This window comes from Limulus polyphemus, unplaced genomic scaffold (assembly GCF_000517525.1).
Source record: "Limulus polyphemus unplaced genomic scaffold, Limulus_polyphemus-2.1.2 Scaffold1798, whole genome shotgun sequence".
NCBI classification, from domain to species: Eukaryota; Metazoa; Arthropoda; class Merostomata; order Xiphosura; family Limulidae; genus Limulus; species Limulus polyphemus.
In genome coordinates, this window is record NW_013667408.1 from 144668 (window position 1) to 155993 (window position 11326).

General features: G+C 32.3%; 1 protein-coding gene across 6 annotated transcripts in view; it reads left to right on the top strand.

Moving 5' to 3' along the window:
- The window catches only part of LOC106464974 (partitioning defective 3 homolog), a 128135-nt gene that overhangs the window by 54737 nt on the left and 62072 nt on the right, over positions 1-11326 (top strand). For 5 of the 6 annotated variants that reach the window (XM_022392792.1, XM_022392788.1, XM_022392790.1 and 2 more), the window contains exon 2: positions 6281-6385. In XM_022392792.1, coding sequence (XP_022248500.1) covers positions 6281-6385 — 105 coding nt within the window. Of the gene's footprint in view, positions 1-4335; positions 4402-6280; positions 6386-11326 lie in introns of those variants that run through there. The other variant, XM_022392793.1, reaches the window with a different exon arrangement.

Here is an 11326-nt window from a genome sequence, read left to right on the forward strand (position 1 = left end):
CGAACTGTATGTACCGTAAATATATTTTTTTTAATTGTTGACTTAATTATATGTTCTAATCGTGTGAATTATTTTTTGCACTTTTGTCACACGTCGAATATATTTCCATTTGTGTAGTAATGATAGGTTTTTGTAGCTACTCGAAGGACTACCGAAGAACTTGATTGTCATCCAGGTTAGGAATATCATTTTATTTGTTCTTATTTCCTAGAGTGTATGTACTCTCAGCATCGTAGTTTTGATTTTTGAGGAGAACGAGAAATTATTATGATGCTAATAACTTGATGGAAACACATGCGATTCGTTTATATGCCACAAAATATTTTTTTTCGAATAGTATTTTGAAGGACAGATTAGTTTCTAAGTATGACATATTGCGGAGTTGTGAAAAAGTATAGTAGTTCAAATACACCGACTTACCCACCTACACTTATGTTTGTATATTGTGTGTGCTAATAACTCACGAAATTTGTCAAAATCAGATAAAAAGTTATTTTGCATTCTAAAGCGTAGTTAGGGAGATTATAGTATAAGGTTAATGTCCTCAGGTGGAATATTAGATCGTTTAGACTCTAACCTTTGGAGTTTAGAGGAACAGTCGGAGAAATTTGCGAAAAGGTTTATTTTAATCCGAACCACAGGAGCGTAACTACTATTTCTTAGTTAAACTTTTAATGAACTGGTGCTGTATTCTGACGGAACGGATGACGTTAATCCGGGTTTTAAATTTAAAACCTTTGTTGAACTGGTGCTGGGCTCTGACAGAACCGATGCTGTTAATTCGGGTTTTAAAACTTTTGTTGTTGAACTGGTACTGAGTTCTGACAGAACCGATGCTGTTAATTCGGGTTTTAAAACTTTTGTTGTTGAACTGGTACTGAGTTCTGACAGAACTGATGCTGTTAATTCGGGTTTTAAAATTTTTGTTGAGCTGATACTGAACTCTGACGTAACGGATGCTGTTAATTCGGGTTATAATGTGTTTATAAGCAAGATTTAGTACTCGTAAATGTTGTTCATATCATAACGTAACATACACGCAATACATTTAAAAAGGCTTTAGAGAGAGAGAGAGTTTAAGATAAATTGTTTTATAAAACGCAAACTCATCTTACAAATACTAGTACGTTTTTAGGATTTTGTTGTTGCATTTCTTAGAGAAACAGAAACAATGTAGATTTACTAAAGGTGCTTTTCTTGGTTATTAATGGTGCGATAAGAGGGTAAGTTGATAAGGATAATACGAACACTGTAATTAACCTTTAGAATAATAATGAAAATAGGTCAGTGCCACGATTGGTTGTTCGTAACTCTACTGAGGGTAAAATTTAAAGTACAGAAACGACGACCTTGTGTAAACGTAATTAAGGTCGATAATTTTCCAACGATTTGTGTTATTTATGCATGATAAGCTTACTGCTATTTGCATGACTATCGTAATCAGCTAGGTACAGTGATTAAGAACTAAAGTGCTTTGTGTTTTTTTTTTCTTTCTGGAATTGTATTGAACAAATATAGAAAAACTAGTATGTGTTTCCTGCCCGATAGAAGAAAGAAAAATGCAAACTGGTTATGGAAACCGGATATATTGACGTGAACTGTAACACATGCAAATCGTTGCCGTTGACTTTATATATATATATTGTACAATAAGCACATGCTGATTATTTTGTGTGTCAGTCTACATTTAAAGCTGTACAACCTCTACGTGCCATAAGAAGAGAGAATGAGAAAACAAAAAATAAAAGCAGTACTAGTAAGAATCAACATTCATAAATTTTTTGGCCTTTTAGAACATGTGAACAAAAAATATAGTGGGTACAAAATAACGGTTTTAAGACAAAACTAAGAGGAAAACAACGCAATTTAGATTTTTGTTCCTTTGGCTCTATCCCTTACCTTGATAATATCACAATCAGAGTCCGTCCTATCCCCTATAATTTTTGATATTTTTTGAAATATAGTTTTCCTTACATAAGTATGTTTTAAAACATTCCTGTCTGTTTAAAAAGGATATCTAATACGCTATGAATTATACAGTATTAATATTTTAATTTTATACTTTCAATGTACATTGCTTAAACTGGGTGTTACCAGATTCATCGCCAGATGGAGCCACGGTATCGTTTAAAATATTTTTGTGGTTGGTTAACAAACACAAACAAAATAGCTCAGCGTATCAGTCTAACAGTTAAATTCCTTAAATGGTTTATTTTTGTTGGCGTTTAGTCTTGTTCCGTGAATATATAGATGTAATTCTATATTGAAATAACGAGGACTTTGGATAGTAATTTTTAATAACTAATAACAGTCCTTAATTTTTTTTAAAGACTTGATAATCTTTTCGTCGCTTACTACATTTTGATGCTCGATTGACAGCTCTTATATATATATATATATGTATGTTAAAAAATGCTTGTTTTTTTTGCCTACAAACAAGAAGTTATGAAACATTGAGCAAAGGATCTTGGCACCAACTTACGTTTGGGTTTCTTCATTAATTTTTTTTTTCCAAATTGAGACTCATTAAAACTAGAAAAAGGAGGCCAGTTAAATTATCATGAATATATATAATGGAGACTTTTTTTTGTTAACTTGCCTGGTGTGAACTATTGGAAAAATGGTTTATATATTATCTACGATTATCTTTTTACCTTTGGATTATAGGGACAATGCCGTATATTTGAAAGCGCAAAATTTTGTGTAAGCCAAAATTAAAACTGTAACCTTCTGATAACTTTCATGATATAAAACCTTTTTGAAACGTTTATATCCATCGCGAACTGTAAAGATTGATAAATGGCCTAAAATGATAATTAAACTCACGTTTTGTATACATGTTGTTTGCTGTTAACGAGAGTATCTAATTATGTAAGTGAGACGATTATGGATAGTTTCTTGGTCTTTCTCTCCATCTACCTTTAAGTTTAAGTAAACATATCCAATTCAGTATGTTTTATATACGAGAAAATCGACATCGTATTTTAGGTCATGGCAACCGTTTCATTCGACTGTTTCTTTTGGATGTGGATGTCTTGAAACATATGTCTTTCGTTGGACTGACAATTACGTCACAGATAATTTGGTCAGATAAGCATATATGTGTGTGGAATCTGAAGCTGTTTGCACGTGTTTTCTTTTAATGGGCTTTAAAATAAGCATATAGGGTTTGATATAACAGAAGAGCATAAGTGTCTGGCGCTAATAAAAAGGATGCATGATGTTTGGCCGATCATCAGTTAAAAAAAAACAACAGAAAATTATTGTAATTAATCTCACTGATTACTGCACAGGAAATGGGTTATTTCACACACATATTTTTTGCCCCTTTTTTTGTTAACACTAATTGTTTATACTGTATAAGTATTATTATCTTTGAAACTCCTAACTGCTACTACCCCCCCCTTCCAGTTTCATTCATTCCTCACTGTGGGATATCTTTAAGTTTAAATAAATATGTCTCGTGTGTAGAAGAGTTGACAATATTATTCGTTAATATTTCACTCGTGTAATAAATGTATATTAATTCTGAAAGTTGAAGTCGATATGGGGTTGTGGTCTGTTGCCTGTGATTTTGTTTGTTTAGTATTATTTAAAAAAAGAGTAGAATACGTGCAGTTACGTGGTATTCATACCTCAATAACTTACTGTACAATTTTTGAGAGAATAATAACTTCCGAAAGCGAATCCCCCTCCTCCTCCACCCTACGACCATAGGGCCCATCCCTGGATTCCCCAAAGTTGTGTAATCTCATCTCGATTTTCATGTTTTTCGAGTAGTGATTTTGTTTGTTTAATATTTGGAATAATAAAATACGTGCAGTCACGTGGTACTTTTCTTTAAGATGTTGAGAGAATAATAACTTCCGAAAGCGAATCCCCCTCCTCCTCCACCCTACGACCATAGGGCCCATCCCCTGGATTCCCCAAAGTTGTGTAATCTCATCTCGATTTTCATGTTTTTCGAGTAGTGATTTTGTTTGTTTAATATTTGGAATAATAAAATACGTGCAGTCACGTGGTACTTTTCTTTAAGATGTTGAGAGAATAATAACTTCCACAAGCAAATCGTCACCTCCCTCCCACGACAATAAGCTCCCCCCCCACCTGATTACCCCAAGTTAAGTGTAATCATCTCAATTTCCGTGTTTTTCGAGTAATTTTGGTTCGCTTCATATCATTGTATGCTGAAATATGCATTTTTGTTATTGCATTCTTTTCATTTTCTTCATTTTCCGTCAGCGCCTCGACTTTCTGGCAGACGAAACCGGAGCACGATTATGAAAATATATAAAAATTGATGTACACTTGGTAAGCTTAATGTAGAGTGATCAGAGTGTTTACATATCACTGATGATGAGGAATATTGAAAATAACTGGAGAAAAAGAAGTGGTAGACTGGTCAGAATACAAGAAGTATTCCTTAAACATCACTATTGATTTTCTATTCTTGTTACTGGTGACTATATCGTAAGGAGGTGTGTGCTAAGTTTTAGAATGTATAATTGCCTTTGTTAGTACTGTTCATAATACTGACTTTTGAAATATAAAAGGCGGCAAGCTTCTGATGGTAACCCTTTCTGGGATCTGCTGGGGCCCCCCGATTTCCATCCTTATATGCTGCCGCCACCCTTCCGATAAGTTTTAATGGTCTGGTATATTAGATTTTCAGTGACTTAGTTCTACTTTACGAGTAAACGCACGAAAAAACACGTTTTCTTTGAATTTGTTTGTTGATATCAAATACTTGCATAACTTGTTTTTTAACAACTTTATGAATGCAAAAAAAATATTAAGTGAAAATGCTTTGAATACCAAATTTTTGGGTTGGTTATGATGTTTTGTGTGGATATTTTCTTACTTAAAGGAATAGTGCATTATCCACCATGTTATATAACCTCTATTGTGTAGTGTTTTAAGGTTATGTATATTTTTAAATGGAGACATTGTGTATTCTGTCTTTTCATACAGAATTCATTGTCATAGGGTATTCATCATAAGAGTGATTCTACTACTTTGAGACAATGATGTGCTGTTTATCAAGAACACAATGCTACTAATTAGAACTCTGGATAATTTTATAACGTGGAACCTATTGGAAGTGGGAAGACTTGGTGTATTGGTTATAGTGCAGGATGACTGCGGATCAGAAGATCCAAGGTTCGTTTCTGTGAGGACATTGATGCACACTGCACTTTCAGCTACAGGCATGTTATATAAATGACAGTCAATCCCATTATTTGATTCAAAGCCAGACATAGCCCATGTGATGACATATGCTGTTGAGTGGCTGCCTTCATTCTGGTCAGTAGTTCAAAATTAGGGATGGCTACATATGAACTGTGGAATGTATGATATGATTGTTTAGCTGATGTGTTGCATACGGTGCCATAAAGGTTGAATGTGTATTTACTGCTGAGATTTAGAGATTGGATTCCATGATGTTGTTGTTTGTTTGTTTGTTTTGTTGTTTTTTTGAGTCCCAACCATAAAGGTTGAATGTGTATTTACTGCTGAGATTTAGAGATTGGATTCCATGATGTTGTTTGTTTGTTTGTTTGTTTTGTTTTGAGTCCCAAGACTGCTTACAACTGTTGAGGCAACTTAGATGCTGGTTCTTGGGCAAACTTACTTGGTGCCACCTATCTCCTCTCCAGGGAGTTAACCCTAATTTAGTGGGGAAAGACTAGAGTGAAGGCAGATAGTTAACACCACCACCCACTGCCAAATGTTGGGCTACTCTTTTATCAATGAATAGTGGAATTCCATGTAATAGCAAATATATTTAAGATGGGAAGACCTTATAGTTAACTGTCAAATTTAGATCAAGAAATCGAGGAAACAAACCTGTATATTTGTTTGTGTACATATTTTTTATCGTAAAATACAATGAATATGCACAGAAACTTGAAGCAATGCTGTTTTTATTTTTCAATGAACTGAAACTCATCCCAGAAAAATGTTTTGTTGTAAATATGTCGTATGTTAAATGGGGAATGGTACTGATTATAAAGTGATTTAAGTAGCATGGAAAACGATACCATATTTAGTAATTTGAATAGATTCAATGTAAAAAATAAGTTATCATTATTTATATATACAGTCTTAGCAGCATAAAATATTTAAAAACAAGTTATGTGATTGTGTACTCTGACATGGTGCAAAATATAACTAACCCTATTTCACGCTATTCAAAAGACTAAAATCTGTGAAAGTTTCTATAACATGTTTTCTTGTAGTTTGTTACCTTTATTGATAAGATTTTTTTTCTCTCTCCAAGTCACCAGATGCCTGGGTAACTATTCACAATCTCAAACTGTCAAGTGATGGTGGCATACTTGACCCTGATGACAAGTTGAATGATGTAGCAGATGACAGAGAACAGGTAAGTCTTTAAAATGTGTTGTATATATAATTTTATAATAATGTTATGATGCACTGAATAAATCAAAATATATTGTTCTAGAAAGTACAGAAAAAGTCATTGATGTAAAAATTTAATTTAGTTACTTGGAGTTTAGCCCAAAATGATTTACAAGGGTATATTGCCATGAAGTGTGAAAACTAAGTGATTATGAGTAACATTTTTTCTAATGACTAATATTACACGATGCTCTAATTTCATTTTATTAACAGATTTTTTTCTTAAACCAAAAATCTATTCTAAAGCCTAAATCGTAGATGAAAGATTAAATTAATAAATTACGGAACATTGGTGTAACATAAAAGTACAACACAGTATTGAATTTGTGGCATTCCTACCACTGTGGTCAGAAACATAAACCAGATTGACATCGTATACAATTTTACATACTCAAGTATTCAAAATAAAGTTGTTGTGATGAAGGAAGAAACACACAAAAATTACAAGAGCCAAAACTAATGTTTCTGGGGTGGGGTATAAGTTTTCAGAGGTAAATCCAAACTCAAGAATCAGTTGTGCTAGAACACAAGTGTTTTTTTTATTAAGCATGATTTTTTTCACCAAAAGTAAACAAGCTAACTCAGAGTTACCATCTCAAAATTAAACCATGATATAATTCATTCTATAACCTTGATAAATCTAAAATAAATCAAGCAAATCATTGCTGTGAAATTGCCAAAACAAAAATAAAATACAATATATCCATATGAGATAGCAAAATCTCAAATTAGCCTAACATAAAAATTATACATTTTGTTGAATCATTGAATCTAATTGTAATTTAAGAACATTTTCTTCCATAGATTGTGTTGTGTTTTGAAGTAAAATTTATGTGGTCAAACATATACTTGATAATAAGAAAGAAGAAATATAGATTTAGGAAATTATCAGAATTACTTGCATTTTTGTATCTAATACTAAGAAATTATATGAAATTGGATATTGATTACTTTCTGCTCTTTCTTAGATTTTTCTTGAATTCAAACACCCAAATCAAACTGCTGAATGAGTTAGGTAAAAGTGGGTTACTTGCCTTCTTCAGAGCTGTCACATGATGTTATTTGGATAGTTTAGCAAAAAGTTAAGAATAGGTAACTTTAGGTAGTCAATAATTGTTGACACATTCTTTTCACTGACTCTACTCCATGTTGGCTAGTTTAGCAAAAAGTTAGGGTTAAAATCTTTAGGTAGCTAATAATTGTTCACACATTCTTTTCACTGACTAACAAGCATGCCAATGACAAGTGAATGTTAGGGTAGTTATCTTTGTGTTTATTCAGTCTGATGAAATGGTATTGTGAATCTGTGATATTTTTCAAAACACTATACACTTCAAACTGTGGTATCTTAATGAATGTTTCATAAACAGTGATTTTAAGATGTTGAGATAATGCAAGAAAACCCAATACATCTCCTCTTTCAGTTGTTTTTCAACATCTATGTTTAAAATTAGTAATTAGTTTCAAGGTTGTGTAGCAAAAATTGCAACATACTCAAATCAACAGTGTGATTTTTATACCAGATTGTACAAATCTAAAGGTAGTCTGAAATGTTATTATAATAAAAAGAATTAGTGTAAACATTTTCCAATTCAAGATATTTGAAACATATTCTTTTGTTTGCTCTTTGGATAACTGACTGTTTGATTTTGGCTTCCAGTGAAAGGTTTCTTGGATATACAATTATGGTGGATAAGTACTAATCTATGATATATTTTTTTTACAAATCTCATAATCCAACTGAGAAATGAAAATTGTAAAAATAAACGCAGCTGTGGTTAAGCTAAATATTTAACTTTGTACAGTTGATTAATGTAACAAAGTATTGTTCTTTACTGCACTCATTACAATTGTAAACAGTTAAAAGTAGAGATGCATGGGTACTCGGCTGGGTATTGGGCTACCCAGTAATACTCGGCTCCGGCCAAGTGCTAAAGTTAGGCATCTAAGCCCTAATCTTTGTGGCAACTAATGAGGTACTGAAAGTTACAATCAATAATTGGTTTAGTTAAAAAAAAAAATGTGTTCCGAGCTACAACAACTGACTGCCCACTGAAAGTCGGGGATTCATAGAACAATAGGGGTTAATAACAGGCATGGCTTGAGAAGGGGATTTCTGGAGAAGGTGGTGGTTTTGAGAACAATAGGGGTTAGAGTTTGAAAAGTTGGGGCTAGGCATTGAAAGTAAAACTTGAATGTTCTGTTGGTGATTATTTGGTTAAGTGTAATAAATGTCAATATTATTTTTGTTTCTGATTTTTGTGTGTGTTTTTTTTTGTGGGGTGGGGGCAAGGGTAGAACCTAGTCACGGTTGACACCTGACCCTGGCCAAAGCTTAGTGATTGGGTGCTCTAACCCGGTATTCGGCCAAATTTTACTACCCATGCATCCCTAGTTAAGAGGATTCCAAACTAATAATTGATTTCTAACTAAAGAAACTACTGAATTCAAAATTTCAAAGAATTATATTGTTCTTGGTATTTTTCACATTGTCTGCAAAAGGATAGTTTATCTGACAGAGTTCTACAGAAATGTCAGTAAGAACAGTGTGAATGATTAAATTTTGTTAAATTAAAATATACCCCTTAACCTGTATTTTTGTCTTGATTAAAGTTTATTATGACATGACACACAGTATGCCCCTAAACCTGTATTCTTGCCTTGATTAAATTTTGTTATTATGACATGACACAAAATATGCCCCTAAACCTGTATTCTTGCCTTGATGAAATTTTGTTATTATGACATGACATAAAATATGCTTCTGAACCTGTATTTTTGTCTTGATTAAAATTTTGTTATTATGACATGACACAAAATATGCCCCTAAACCTGTATTCTTGTCTTGATTAAATTTTGTTATTATGACATGATACAAAATATGCTCCTAAACCTGTATTCTTCTTGATTAAATTTTGTTATTATGACATGACACAAAATATGCTTCTAAACCTGTATTCTTGTCTTGATTAAATTTTGTTATTATGACATGACATAAAATATGCTTCTAAACCCGTATTCTTGTCTCGATCACTTCACAGAGATAGGAAGCAACATTTACAAATAAAATGTTATTTTTATGTTGACATATTTACTGTGTCTGAGTTAGGTCATAAAAACCTTTCCTGTATGAAAGAGGTCAAGAAAAGAAATTGAATATATTATTAACAAAAATGGAAGAATTATAGGGTGATGCTTTCTATGCTAAATCTCGGGGGCCATCAGATTAATGATCTGTTTACTACAGCTAGCTTTACCTTATTCAAAAACAGATAGTTCAAGTTATTTCACACATAACATGGTGTTATTATGTGCGTGTGGATTGTGGTTTCTAATAATATGATAATTTTATTTCAAATTTAACCTTTGTTTACCATAATAACATGTATACTGCCATTAAAATTTGAACAAGATATTAAAGACTTGATAAGTCTGAAATAATGGTAAAATGTTCACTCTGTGTATGAAGGAATCAGAATGTTGTTTATAATATAAAATAGCTGTTGTGGAACTAATGTTTTATTTTTTATAAGTTATTTAATAGCGTATAGGTAGCTTTTAAGTATACAAGAAGTGATTCTGACTAAAGGTGTGGCTATATAGCGATACAGTACAGGTATTGTATAGTGAAGCCATGATATGATTGTATTGATACATTGTCCGATATGATACGATTTATGTATCTTCATGAAATTTGGCAAGCTTTCAGTAAACATTATAAGTCTTTTGTAAAGAAAAAATCAGAATTTCTAATAAAGTATTTTTGCTAAAAATGAATAATTCAATAAAGGAAGATGAGTATTGAGTACTACATGTTGTATTAATTTCTTTTATCAAAAACATTACATCTAAAATAACATAAATTAACAATAACAAAATAGATAAATATTAACTTTTTTTATTTTACTTCTCTTGCCAGCTGCCATTTAGTTGATCAAACCTGAGAATATGAAAAAAGCACTATAAAGTGTGAAATACTTAAATAAGACAATATTAGTAATATAGATAATATATTACAGACAAGACTGTCAAACTTTGTAACAAACCATTGGTAAAACTTCTGTATCTGGATAGGTATGGTATGGACTACTATGATGAGATACACCTCTAATTCTGACACTGTTGGTGTTTGTTGATTAGCTTTGTATATTTTTAGTATTACTATCTAGTGTGGGCTTTATTCAGTTCTGTTATAAACCACATCTCAGAATCTCTGTAGGTGAAATAACTTTCCTACAGATAGTGACATTGTGGTGCTGTTCTTTAATGTAAAGATAAACTAAACGATGATAGTATACTTGTTGGGTTTTTTATCAGTTTTAATAACTAAACAGCTCTTTGCTAATAAAATGTTTATTATTCAATGATATGAGCTGTACTAAGTTTTTTTTTTTTTAGTTTTGTTTGTTTTGGACTTTCACATAGTTCACTTGGTTTAGGGAAGTTTTGGTGATTTCTAGATGTTTAGGAAATACAACAAGGGCAACATTTTTGACAAAACAATATCTTGGCTTAATGTCTAACTACTTTTTCAACCTGCATGAGAATTGGTCATTTTTAACAGCTTTATGCTGTACTTCATGTATACATATTGTTGCGTCAGCGAGGTCACGTGATTAGTATTACGCCACGTCCTTCTCGAACCTTCGTGAATTGTCGGGAGATTACTAGATATAGTGTAGTCTTGTATATATAAGACCGGCCACAAAGCGACGGGAGGTAATGAGTAATTGAATGTATGCGGACAAAATATTGTTGGCCACGTGAGACGTGAGTTATAGCATTTGATTATAGAGCGACTGTTGAAATTAAGTGTATCGGTAAAGTTGTATTCGGAAAGAATAAACCAGTTTATTTAAGAAAGGTACTTGTGTCGCTAAAGGTTTCGTTGGAACGGATTTAC